Raw genomic sequence first — 14,286 nt, 5'->3', positions numbered from 1 at the left:
TAGAACAGGAAAGGGGAAAAGGGTAGCTTTAGTGGAGAGAAGGGGGAAGCTTGGATTTCTACAAATACAATTAGGCGCTCATGAGGAAACCATGGCGATAAGACAATTGCTGTGTCTGATCAAACAGGTGGCAGCATCAAGCAAAGGCACACTCACATCCCCGAAATTCAGTTTTTCATAGGGAATCCTCTGAGTTTGTTTGAGATTGAACGTAGTATTTCCCCCAAGCAGACTCATCCATATCCAGAGCTCAAGTGACTTTCAGGTGTGAAAGGTGAGCATCTTCCTACCTTGTCTCTAAGGATGCTACTCACCTCCACTTAGCTCCTCCTTCTTGTGGCTTAGTGCCTGCCTGATGGAAGTGGCTTAGAAGGGCTGCTGCCCTCGCCACTGTGTTCCAGGGCTTAGAAAATCTGAGCCACAGAGGATTAGAAATCCAAGCCCTTCTCCCCCAGGATCAGTGACAAATGAGCCAGTCCCCTGCCCTCATCTCCAATAATAATAATAAAAGAAGGCATAACTAACACTTACTGAGTACTTACAATGTGCTAGGCATTGCAAGCAGGCACTCACATTTAATCCTGGGAGATAAGGACCACATTATTCCCATTGTGCAGATGAGAAAACTGAGGCACACAGACATTACAAGTGACTTGTTCAAACTAGTGACTGGTGGAGGAGCCAGGATTTGAACTTGGACGTTCTGATTCCAGACCCTGCATTGTTAAGCACTAAAACCCAAAAAATCCAAACCAGTTGCCATCAAGTCAATTCTGACTCTTGGCGACGCCATGTATTACAGAGTAGAACTGCTCCATAGGGTTTTCTTGGCTGTAATCTCTACAGAAGCTGACTGACAGGCCTTTTTTCTGCAGCACCCCTGAGGGGGTTTGAACCGCCAATCTTTCGGTTAGTATTTGAGCGCAAACTGTTTGCGCCACCCAGGGACCTTTTGTTAAACACTAGGATCCTCCGATTTGCCTGTCATTTTAGCCACATTCTCCTCAGTCCTGGGCTCCTCAGCTTTGCACTTTTGCCTTTTTGGGGTATATCTGCCGACACCCCTTGCCTGTCCCCACCCCACCAGGCTCCACGCCCCTCAGTTCCTGAGTCACTCTTGACCCAGGCATGAGGCCTTGGTGGCTCTGACCTCTGGTGGGGCTTCATATCAGGGCAAATGCTCACCCCCTCCTTAGCTGACTTGAGCTCAGCACCCCAGGGCTGACCTTTGTGGGTCTCAGATTTCACATGACCTCTCTGGGGCGTTTTGTTGATAAGGGCTCTGCACCTAAGCCCCAAGTGCTTGAAACTGGGGACCCCCAACATTCCCTTGTTCATATAAAAAAGGTTCTCCCCACAATCTGCACGTTGCCCAGTGGCCCTCATTCCTGTGAATGGCACTACCATCTACCAGCTTCCAAAGCTGGGCATCCAAAGCTAACAGGCACCTCCCTCTGCCAGAGGGTCGCCACATCCAGGCCATCACAGACGTCTGTCCATTCCTCCTCCTGAGAGTTTCTGAACCCCCCATTTCCCGCTGTCCCCTCTGCCACTGCCCTAGCTCAGGCCACAGCATGTTGTCTGGGAACCTGCGGGAGCCTCCAGCCTCTAGTCTAATGGCCCACCTCACAACTAGGCAGAACGAAACTCTGCCTAGTCCTGCGCCATCCCCATGATGGGTTGGAGATCAGACTGTTGTGATCCATAGGGTTTTCACTGGCTGATCCTTCTAAAGCCAGATCTGATCATATCCCTCCTCTGCTATAAACCTCTCAGTAACTCCCAAGTACCCCCAGATAGACTCCAAACTTCTTAACAAGGCTCCTTGATTGGGTGCCTGCTGCCTTCTCCAGCCTCTGCCTAGCCACACCTCCCAGCTCCCCATGGATGCTGTGTCCTCTCACCTCCGAGCCTCTGCATATGCTGTTCTCTCTACTAGAACACGCTTCCAGTCCCTTCCAAGCCTGGCTCACCCCTATGTGGTCTTCAAGGTTCAGTGCAGACAATTCTCCACCAGCACAACTTACCTGATTCCCCCGTGCCCCCTAGACGGACGGAGCATCCTCTGGCGTGCTCCCACAGAGCCTGTACTGCCCATTTGCAGCCTCATCACTCTGAAGTGTATCTGCTTGTGTATTTGTTGACCTTTCCCTCAAGACTGCATGCACCAGGAGGGCAGGACCCTGCCTGTCCTCTTCACACCCCTTCCTCCGTGTCTAGCACAGAACGTGGTCGTAGTAAGTAGGAGTGTGACAGTTGAAGCCAGAAATCTGTGACCTTGGGCAAGATATTTAACCTCTCTGTGCCTCAGCTTCCCCCTTCTGTAAAATGGAAATGGTAATACCCATAATAACCTGTATCATACAGCAGTACCAAAAAACAAAACCCAAATCCGTTGCCATCAAGCAGATTCTGACTCATAGGGACCCTATAGGACAGTGTAGAACTGTCCCATAGGGTTTCCAAGGCTGTAATCTTTATGGAAGCAGACTGCCATATCTTTCTCCCATGGAGCCGCTGGTGGGTCTGAACTGCCAACCTTTTGTCAGCAGCCGAGTGCTTAACCACTGTGCCTTCATAGAGGAGTAGTGAGGATTAAATGAATTATACCTACTCCTCACTTATTGACGTGGTTAGTTTCCAAAGACCAGGTCGTCAGGCAACAATTGGCATTATATGAAATGGAGGATGACTTTTTACATCTTCCATTACAAATTACAAATTTTACATGTTGTTGTTGTTGTTAGGTGCTGTCAAGTCAGTTCTGACTCATAGCAACACTGTGTTCAACAGAACGGAACACTGCCCGGTCCTGCGCCATCCTCACAATCATTGCTATGTTTGAGCCCACTGTTGCAGCCACTGTGTCAATTCATCTCATTGAGGGTCTTCCTTTTTTTGGCTGACCCTCTACTTTACCAAGCATGACGTCCTTCTCCAGGGAATGGTCCCTCCTGATAACATATCCAAAGTATGTGAGTTGAAGTCTCACCAGCCTCGCTTCTAAGGAACATTCTGGCTGTAGTTCTTCCAAGACAGATTTGTTCATTCTTCTGGCATTCTATGGGATATCCAATATTCTTTGCCAACACCTTAATTCATTATGTCACTGCCAAACCACTGGGAATCATGGCCCAGTCAAGTTGACACATAATGTTAACCATCACAGCCAGTGTTACTCTCACCACACATCTCCGGAGTTTGTTACTGCCAGACATAAGTCGTTAACGCGCAAAATAGTGGGATAGTATATTTTTTACTATCGTCGTAAATGCAAAATGTTGGATAATGAGATATTTGATAAGTGAGGAGTAGGTGTAATTTATGTAAAGCACTTAGCAAATGGATGGCACATAGTATCGCCTCAATAAACATGATCATTGTAATAGATGCTCAATATATTTGAGTGAATGAAAAGAATGCCTTGATCCTTGCTCCAGGGTCTTGTTCTAGAAAGTTGGCTAGGAATCAGGCTCCTTCTTAGCCTGGGGACCTGCTTGTTGTGGACAGGCCCTTCCCCTGGGGTTAAAGGGTTGTCCTGAAACGAAACCCCAGCTGCTTCCTATGGATGAGTTTGTTGTTGGCTGCCATTGAGTCAGCCGGCGACTCATGGTGACCCCATGCACAACAGAACGAAACTCTGCCTAGTCCTGCGCTATCCCCATGATGGGCTGGAGATCAGACTGTTGTGACCCATAGGGTTTTCACTGGCTGATTTTCAGAAGTAGATTGTCAGGCCTGTATTCCTAGTCCATCTTTGTCTGGAAGCTCCACTGTAACGTGTCCATCATCATAGTAACATGCAAGCCTCCACTGACAGACAGGTGGCTGGCTGCGCGTGAGGTACACTGGCTGGGAATCGAACCCAGGTCTCCTGCATGGAAGGTGAGAATCCTATCACTGACCCACCTCTGCCCTCTATGGATGGGTTTAGGCTGTCCTAAAACGTGGAGTGCACGGACCAACCCCCTAGATTGGCCAGGCCCCTCCAGCTGTTGGGCCCACAGCTTGGATCCCTGGCCTGACCCAAATTTTGTCTTCCTGACTGATCCTCTTCACTCACCCTCGAAGCGGGGATGGCCAACCCAGCCTCTGTCCTGCCCAGAGGGTGGTCCTGGTGAACCTCCACCCATCTTTCTCTGTCAGTACATACCTACCTCACCTCTTCCCTTAAAAACCACAAACAAACAACAAACTTGTTTTTATTTGAAAAATATCAAAAAAGCACTTAAAAAGTCAAAATTGCCTGTAATCCCACTATCTTAATAATTTTATTAAACAAACAATTAACTTCTAAAACTATCCAGGTAAAAGGAAGAGAGGCTAAAGGGGAAGGCTTCAGAGTTGATTAAAACTCACTTCCCCACTTGGTGTAAAGTGTTGACTAGAGTGACCTTCTCTGTTTTCTCAGCAACCTGCCTCCCCCATCGTCTCTCACTCCAATTGTCACCTCCAACCAGTCCCTGCACCTGCCTCCCAAATTGCTAATATCGCCCGCCTTTAGCTCTTTTGACCATTCTCTTCAAGGATTCACTGGCAGGGTCAGAGGACACTGTAGCCTGAAAAATCAGACATGTCTCTCTAGTTTGCCACAGTCCCCACCACTCCCTGTAGTCTCTTACACTGACCCATTTCACTCATCTACATGGCCTGCCTGGCGCTACAGAGACACCAGTTTGAGACCCTTGTCACAATTTTAAAGCACATCCCCAAAGTACCACTATTTGGCAAACCTTAGTTTGGTTAAGTGGTTAAGAGCTAAGGCTGCTAACCAAAAGGCTGGCAGTTCAAATCCACCAGCCGCTCCTTGGAAGCCCCATGAGGCAGTTCTACTCTCTCCCATAAGGACACTATGAGTCAGAATCAACTCAATGGCAACGGGTTTGGTTTTTCTTTGGGTTTTAGTTATCCTAGCTTGAAACACTGTATCAAAGATGCTAAACACTGCATGATTCATATTCCATTTGTTAATAATTGTACTCTATCCTTTTTCTTTCATATTGCAAGTTTTGAGCCTCTCAGGCCTGCCTTTTCACTCTTGGTGCTAACCCTTGGAATTCCAACATTTGGCCTGAAAACCAGGTCCTTTTAACCGCTAGTGAAAGAAATCTCAGCCAGTTCAGGAGGAGAAAATGTTCCTTCTTCTCCTATAGCTCTACAGGAAAGCAGAATTTATGCTGTATCATTAAAATATCAAAAAAAAAAAAAAAAAAAAAAGAACCCAAACTTGTTGCCGTGGAGTTGATTCTGACTCATGGTGACCCCATGTGTTACAGAGTATAACTACTCCACAGGGTTTTCTTGGCCATAATCTTTACAGAAGCAGATTGCCAGCCCCTTCTTCTGCAGTAGGTTCAAATCCCCAATCTTTCAGTTAGGAGCTAAGAGCAAATCATTTGTGCCACCCAGGGACCTTGCCATTGAAATAGCCCTCGCAAATGTTCATTCTCACAAGGGCATCTTGTAAGGCACCTAGACTCAGAGATGGTTGCTACGTCCTGTAAATGTAACCCTCAGTCTCTAAAACCTGCTAATTTGATTGTTTTTTATAATCTGTTGCTCTGGTAATACTATTTTAGCTGACACCTGTTTTCTACAAGGCAGAAATACTCGTGACTTTGGTACCTCCCAGCTTTCCCACACACATGGACATGAAGAGAGACAAACCTTTGCCTCAGCTGCTACATTTTTCATTTTAACATAAAAGTTTTATGTCCCATTTAAATTAACAAGTTATTCATAACAGGCACAAAAATACTTTAAAACAGCTCCACGAATTCAGCCTTTTCACTGATTTCACATGGTTCACACTCTTCCAATGAGTGTGGTTTTGCTAAAGGTTAGAATCTCAGATGTTCCCATTTATCAAATCCTGAGGTGAGTTTCCCAACTCTTACAGGAAGAAGTATTCTTGATCCTTAATATTTTATAACTCCCCAGGCAGCAAGAAGACAGGCCCTGGCTTGAGAAGGCTCATGTTTCAGGCTTTGAGGCAGGCGGGTATTTCTTTGCCTTTTTTCCAGGCTGGTCAAGCAGGCTGCAGCAGCCCCGGGACACCCTGAATGAAATCAGTGCTGGGTGGAATGGTATCTTCTGGAAAATCTCAGAAGCCAGGATGCAGAGTGATGGAACTGTGGCTCTAGGGCGTCCTGGGTTCAAGTTCCAGCTCCTGCCCTTACTTATATTGTAGGTTACACAAAGCCTTCCTTCACCCGCTGTAACATAGGATTAGTCACTGTGCCTGCCTCCTGGGGCGGCATGAGGGGTACTTGAGATAGGGTCAGTCAAATGCTTAGCAGGCCCCGGGTCCATGCAGGTCACCAAGAAGAAGAAAAAGTGAGGCTTGCTACTCTCATGTGATTCCTGAGTGGCCAGTTTCCTCAGCTCAGGTATGTTTCCCTCATGTTGGGGTGTGTGTGTGGAGGGGAGGGGCACATGTTTCCCTCTCCTCCTAATTCCCTGTAGAAGGATGTCCACTGGAGGAACTCTGTGGCCTGTCACTGTCCCCTTGCCCATTCCCCCCAGCCCCCTAGCTCCCGGGCAGGAGGAGTGGCTTCTCAGAGGGGTGAATTGTGGAAGGAGCTGACAGGCACAGCTCAACCCCATCCTCTTTGGGAATCTGCCTGTTTGCAGGAAGTGCCTGGGCTCGGGGAGGCCTTGGTTATTCACCACTGTCTGATGGAGAAGACAGTGCTTATTTTAGGGGTCTTAATTAAGTGTGCTTAATAAGGGTGCTTGGTGGCAGTGGTGGCTCAGGGGTAGAATTCTCACCTTCCCTGTGGGACACTTGGGTTTGATTCCTGACCAAAGCACCTCATGCGCAGCCACCACCTGTCAGTGGAGGCTTGTGTATTGCTATGATGCTTTCAGTGGAGCTTCCAGACTAAGAGAGATTAGGAAGAAAGGCCTGGTGATCTACTTCCAAAAATCAGCCAGTGAAAATCCTGTGGATCACAACGGTCCAATCCACAACTGATCATGGGAATGGTGCAGGGCCAGGCAGTGTTTCATTCTGTTGTCATGGGGTCGCCATGAGTCGGGGGCTGACTTGACAGTAGCTGACAACAATAAGGGTGCTTGATATGGGCAAGTCTCCTTGTCCACATTCCCAAGGTACGTGCTCTGACATAATAAAGGTGATATTCTGACCTCCACTTGCCTGACTCATACCTACCTCTCCTTTGCCCTCAAAACCCACTGCCCTTCTTTTGCGGTGTCTGCTTTCCATCTGTCCTCAAAGCACAAGGCACCAAGCCCAAACAGGCATGGCACACCACTCACCCAAGCGCGAGGTCTGTTTCCGCTTGATCTCTGTGAGCTTGGGGATGGGGTAGGGTCCGTAGCAGTGGGTGAAGATGACACAGAGCTGCTGGCTGATCACTTCGTTCTGCGGAAAAGAAAAGAGTGGCTCACGTTGCTGGGGGCTGTGGTGACCTCATCAAACCTGTCTCCACAGGAGCGCAGCCTGCCCCGCCCCCCCCCAGGGGGGGAGGGGAGGGTGAGAGGAGCCCACAAACGTTATTATAGAAGCCGAGGGAAATTCCCTTGGATATCGCACATTCGGTTTGTTCCAGCAGGCCTTGGATTTACTTGCTCTGATTGTCCACGCTCTTATTTCTAGCAGTTGCATTGGTGAATGCTTAAGAAATGTGTAATTAAACCCTTCTCTCTCTCCCTGGAGTCCCTGGGTGGTGCAAACGGTTAACACGCTTGGCTGCTAACTGAAACGTTGGTAGTTCAAGTCTACCCACAAGCACCTCAGAAGAAAGGCCTGGCGGTCTACTTCTGAAAAATCAGCCATTGAAAACCCCATGGAGCACGGTTCTACTCTGACACATGGGGTCTCAATGAATGTGAGTTGACAGTTACTGCTGCTGTTGCTCTTGCCCTAAATCATTTAATATCTACTTGAAAGCAGATTTTTGTGACTCCCAGAATGGAAAATCAGCTTTTCCCCCCAAATATACCTTTTTGAATACTCCAAAATGTTCAAAGGGGCTAATTATCCTGAAAATAACAGCAGGAAGCTCTTTTTGATCCAGAGTTTGTGATCTCTATTAATCTGACACAAATGCTCCTTGATTCAGCTTTCTTACGAATTTGACTCGGGTGCTGAGGCATTTCCGGATCCAGGAATGTTCAGCTGAATCACTCTCTCCAGAAAGGGGGGGAAATAGTCAGTAATCAAAACCTCTGGCTGCCTATTCACTGGTCAAGGACGAAGGAGCCTGTTTCTGATTGACAAAGTCTTTCCTGTCTTTGTCACATTCCCGTTTGGACCCATTTCTGTTCATCCATCTCCCTCCAACTGCAGGTACGCAGGAGCAAAGAAGCAAACCATAGCATTTTGTTGCTTTTTATTGGGTAAAGGGGTTGAAACTAGGGGCTCAAAAAGGGAATTAGAAAGAAGGACATTTGTGATATATTAAGTAAGAAAAATAGGTTACAACACAAGTTTCTGCCATGTCCCATTTTTGGAACTAAAACTCTACATATATATTTGAATTAATGGATAAGTATAGGAAAAGGTCTGGAAAAACAGAGTAGCTATCTTTGGGTTTGTGTGTGTGGGTGGGGGGCAGGGGTGGTTCAGTGGTAGAATTCTCACCTTCTATGCAGGAGACCTGGGTTTGATTCCTGGCCAATGCACCTCATGCACAGCCATCACTCGTCTGTCAGTGGAGGCTTGCATGTTGCTGTGATGCTGAAAAGGTTTCAGCAGAGCTTCTAGACTAACACGGACTAGGAAGACAGGCCTGGCCATCTACTTCCAAAAATTAGTCAATGAAAACCCTATGATCACTATGGTCTGATCCACAAGTGATCATGGGGAGGGTGCAGGACTGGACAGTGTTTCTTTTCATTGTACAGGGGGTCGCCATGAGTCCGGGCTGACTCAGCGGCAGCTAACAACAACATCTTTGGATGGGATGATGATGTTTTCTATCTTCTTTTAATCTCTGTTTTGTATAATAAGCAAGTATTACTTTTGCAATAAAAATGATACACATTTTTAATTTTAAAAAATTGATTTGGGATGACTAGTGATGTCAGTGGCTCAAGCTATTCTTGAACTTAATTGTGCTCCCAAAGCAGAAGGATACAGCTCAGCATAGAAAAGAAAATCCAGTCCTTTGATGACAGCAGATAGATGACAGAGGCAAGAGTGAGTGTTAGATCACCAGAGGGCAAAATGTCACCTCCAAGATGAGCCACAGAGATGCCCAAGGAGACACAATCATTTTGGAAGGACAAAGACGATGCCTGATAACCAAAGAATGTAAGTGCTCCTCTCACTTAACACTTACAAACTGACTGCCCATCTCATGACTTAATGCAGTGGTTGTCAAAGTGTGATCCCTGGACCAGCAGCATCAGCATCACCTGGGAGCTCATTAGAGATACAAATGCTTGGGTCCCACCTCAGATGGTCTGAATCAGAACCTCTAGGGAGGAGGAGGCTCAGGAATCTCTCTATTTTAACAAGTTTTCCAGTGATTCTGATGTTCCCTAATATCTGAGGATCACAGGTTTCATGTACTAAAATTATGTCTTGGGCGTGACCTGGGCTGTGGACTGTCAGTTTTGCTTCCTCTGGTCTAAAGCTGTGCCATTCAAAATGTGCTCCATAGACCAGCAGCATCAGCACTGCCTGGGAGCTAATGCAAAATGCAGACTCTCAGCCCAGACCCACTGAATCAGAATCTGCATTTTAACACACTCCACAGGTGAGTCCCATGCACATTAATATTTGAAAAGCACTGTGTGGCAGGCAGAATTAAGGCCCCCAAGAAGATCCCATCCCCTAATCCCTGGGACTGTGACTATGATGAGATACCACATCTGTGAATACGTTACCTTACACGGTAGAAGAGACTTTGCATGTGTAATTAAGGTTACTAATCAGTTGACTTTATAATAAAGAGATTATCCTCGATAATCTGGTGTACCACTGTAATCATGAGTCCTTAAAAGGAGAGGCAGAAGAGGAAGTCAGTAAGGGATGTGGGGAAAGAGGAAGTCAGGGAGATTCCAAGCATGAGAAGGACTTGATGTGCCATTGATGGGTTGAAGGTGGAAGACGCAACATGGAAACATGAGAAGGATTGCAGGTGACTTCTAGGAGAGAATGTGACCCCAGTCACTAGTTAGTGAGGAAGAAGGACCTCAGTCCTACAACCACAAGGAACTGAATTCTACCCAAAACCTGAATGAACTCGGAAGCAGACTCATCCCCAGGGCCTCCAGAAAGGAACACAACTCTGCTGACACCTTGATTTTGGTCTTTTGAGACTCTAAGTAGAGAACCCAGTTGAGCCATGATGTGCTTAGACTTCTGACTCAGTGAAACTTAGATAATAAATGGGTATTGTTTTAAGGCTCTAAGTTGTGGTGATTTGTCATGGCAATAACAGAAAGCTAATACAACTGGTCTAGAGTTTGCCTTGGAGGCCCTGAGTGGTGCAAACAGGTAATACACTTGGCTGCTAACCAAAAGGATGGAGGTTTGAGTCCACTGAGAGGTGCCTTGGAAGAAAGACCTGGTGATCTAATTCTGAAAAATTAGCCATTGAAAACCCTATGGAGCACAATTCTATTCTAATACACATGGGGTTACTATGAGTTGGAATTAACTTGATGCCAACTGATTTAACTGGTTAGAGTTTGCCTCAGTTGGACCATATTTCATCGCATCTGTGTTCCCAGAGTGACAGATACATCGTAGACATTCCATAACCACTTACTGATCATAAAGAAAGATGAGACCTGTTATCTACAAAAATGGTTTGAAAACTGTATTATGAATGTTACTGGTCTCAATCATCAGCACTAGGGTTTATCTTGAGAGTGTGCTGGTGAGTCAGCCCCCATCTAATCAATTCTGGGTAAAGTAATAAAAATCCATTTCCTGGACTCTGGAGGCCCTTAGGAGAGGCCTAAACAGCCTGTAGACCCTTCAGTAGGGCTTTTTTCTTTTTCAGTGGTGGTGGTTGCTGTTGTTTAATTCGATTCAGCAGGTATTTATTAAGCATCCAAGAAGCATCCTGCACTGTGGAAAGAACTGCGTTAGGGACAACAGAGGTGTGCAAGGCAAAGCCCTCCTCTACTGGAACTCACAGCCTGACATCTCTTTCTAACTCCAATATGATATCATATCACTTGAGAAAGCAAATAGAAGGGCCGGCCATGTCTGTTGTGAATGGACAATTCTCAAATAATTAAAAATTATCTGTGGGAAAATAACTCTCCACTGTGCATAGTGACTTCCTTTCAAAGAGTACACTATGGAAAGGGGGGAAAAGAGGAACTTGACAGAGGAGAAGTCTGACAAACACATCAGCCAGATGATCAAGGTCAATATCAACAATGATAGGTCATGCTGACAGCATGTATCCTTGATATGTGATGAGAATGGCACTTTACCTCCGTGGTCTTCCTCTCCAGACCACACAAGCTAAGTCTAATTATAAGAAAAACATCAAATTCCACTAGAGGGGCATCCTACAAAATACATGACCTAGTAATCCTCAAAACTGTCAAGGTCATCAAAAATGAAGAAAGTCTGAGAAACTGTCTCAGCCAAGAGGAGTGTAAGGAGACATGACCACTAACGTCACATAGCATGCTGGATGGGATCCTGGAACAGAAGAAGGACATTAGGGAAAGACTATGGAACTATGAATAAAGTATGGACTTTAATTATAACCGAGGGTCGGTGAAAACAAGGGAAACCCTCAATGAGATGGAGTGACACAACAGCCACAACAACGGGCTCAAACATATCAAAGATCATGAAGATGGTGCAGGACCAGGCAACATTTTGTTCTGTTACTCATGGGGTTGCCATGAGTGAGAGCCATGACTTGACAGCAACTAACAATAACAGCAACAATTGTCAGAAATGCATCTACTCATGTAAGATGTTAATAATAGGGGAAACTGGCTGAGGGATTCATGTGGGAACTTTCTGCACAATCTTCTCAATTTTTCTATAAATCTAAAATTGTTCTAAAACACAAGTCTATTATTAAAAAAAAGAGCCCTGGGCCAGAAAACAATCCTCAAAAAATTTAAAATGATTGAAATCATTCAGAGTGTGTTCTCCAATTACAATGGAATCAAACTAGAAACCAGTAACAGAAAGATAAAAGAAAAATCTATAAACATTTGGAAACTAAACAACACACTTCTAAATAATCCATGGGTCATTTCTCAAGGGAAATGAAAAAATACATTCAACTCAATGAAAATGAAAATACAATGTATCAAGATTTGTGTGACACAGCTAAGCGGTGGTGAGAGGAAAATGTAGTACCAAATGCATATATGAGAAAAGAAGAAAAGTCTCAAATCAATAATCTAAGCTTCCACCTCAAGAACGGAGAAGGGGGCGGGGCCCAGATGGCAGAGTAGTCAGATGCTTCCGGTGTACCCTCTTACAAAAAAGACCCGAAAAAAACAAGTGATTTGATTATATACGGCAATCTGGGAGCCCTGAACATCAAAGGCAGAGTTGAGGAACCGGACTGAGTGGCAGGGGGAGGGAGAGACGGTTCGGAAGCAGCAAGGAGTTGCCAGACCTGACCCAGCGAGAGCCTGAGCCCTTCAGGCCTGATCAGCTCAGGGGTGAGTGGTGAGGCAGGCAAACAGCTGTGCTTGGGAGGCGCGTTTCCCGCACCGGAGAGACCCAGTACCAGAGACTCTACGCGGCCACTGAGAACCAGTGAAAAGCACTCCTCCACAAAAGATAAGTATTTGTGTACGGCTTACCACGTGGATCAAAAACACCCCCCCTTAGGGAAAAACCTCTCTCCCATGTACCTCCCCACTCCCTGCTCTGCACTGGGTCCTGGACCGGCTTCAGCAACTGTCAAGTCCCCTGGGCTGTCAGACACCCGGAGCCATTCTCCCTGCCTTGGAAAGTGAACAAATTAACAAACGGGAAAAAGAAAAACAGCTGGCTCCCCTAAGCCAGGAACCCAGGGTAGGCACAGTTCCTTTGCCTAGGCACAGGCATAAGGGATCCACGGACTTTGAGTGCCTTTCCCTCTGCAGAGACTTGTGTGGGCCCATCTCAACAGCGTAGGCCCTCATTACCACAGTACAACAGGGTATATACTGGAACTCTAACTTCAACTGTTTCAGCTGTGAAGTGGCAAGTTCTTGACATGTGACACTGCTCTGCCCATCAAGCAGGGTCTTCACCTATCCACATCAGGGGCCTGAGGACTTGTGGCTCCACCCCCGCCACCTAGCCACCTGCAATAGGGGCCCATGAATAAGAGGTGCCCCTCAGTCCTTACAGCCAACAGCATTAGGTGCTCACAGTCTGGCTGCAAAACTCACCCACCTACGTGCTCTAGGGAACAAGGACACACATTTCTCCTGGACACTTGGGGGCGGCCATCAGCCCCCTCCCTTGCTCAGAGTGTGTCCCCCTGCTGCAGCCAGATGCCTGTGCCTACACCAATCACCCATGCCTGTCTAGGACTGTAAGTGAGAGCCTCCACCACACACTTGGTGGCTATCTACCTGGGCACCTGAGCTGAATCCATACAGGAGGAGTGGGTGGACTCCTGAGCTCACATACCTAGTAACAGATCTAACCACCTGGTGACAGGACATTAGAGCTTCAAAGATGCCAATAATCAAACTAGCTCACATGAGCAGCCTATTTGGCCATATCAAAACAAAATAAGAAGCTAGGACACAGTAAGCAAACATAAAATAAATAAATATAATAACATATTGATGACTCGGCGACAACAGTCAATATCAAATCATATAAAGAGGCAATTCCTGATGGCTTCAGCAAGCTCCCAAAATAAAGAATCTAGAAATTTTCCAGAGGAGGAAAATTCCTTGGAATTACTGGAGGCAGAATACAAAAGATTAATATACAGAACTCAGCAAGAAATTAGGAAGGAAATTAAGCAAAACACAGAACATGCAATAGAGGAAATTAAAAAAGATTAGAGAAAAGCATAATGACAAATTTAACAGGCTGCAAGAATCCGTAGAGAGACAGCAATCAGAAACCCAGACAATTAACAATAAAATTTCAGAATTAGACAACTCAAAAGAAAGTCATAGGAGCAGAATTGAGGCAATGGAAGTCAGAATTAGTGAGATTGAAGACAAAGTACTTGACACAAACTTATTTGAGGAAAAATCAGATAAAAGGATTAAAAATAATGAAGAAATCCTAAGAATTATGTGGGACTCTATCAAGAGGAATAACCTATGAATGATTGGAGTACCAGAACAGGGGAGGATAACAGAAAA

General features: G+C 46.0%; 1 protein-coding gene across 1 annotated transcript in view; it reads right to left on the bottom strand.

Moving 5' to 3' along the window:
* ABTB3 (ankyrin repeat and BTB domain containing 3) overlaps positions 1-14,286 on the bottom strand; it is a 397,711-nt gene that overhangs the window by 21,579 nt on the left and 361,846 nt on the right. Inside the window, exon 12 of the mRNA XM_004373795.3 lies at positions 7,282-7,387. Coding sequence (XP_004373852.1) covers positions 7,282-7,387 — 106 coding nt within the window. The remainder of the gene's footprint in view (positions 1-7,281; positions 7,388-14,286) is intronic.

Source organism: Trichechus manatus, unplaced genomic scaffold, assembly GCF_000243295.1.
Source record: "Trichechus manatus latirostris isolate Lorelei unplaced genomic scaffold, TriManLat1.0 scaffold00027, whole genome shotgun sequence".
In the NCBI taxonomy this organism is placed as follows: Eukaryota; Metazoa; Chordata; class Mammalia; order Sirenia; family Trichechidae; genus Trichechus; species Trichechus manatus.
The sequence above is the reverse complement of the archived record's forward strand: the minus strand, read 5'-3'. Positions and strand labels throughout refer to the sequence as shown.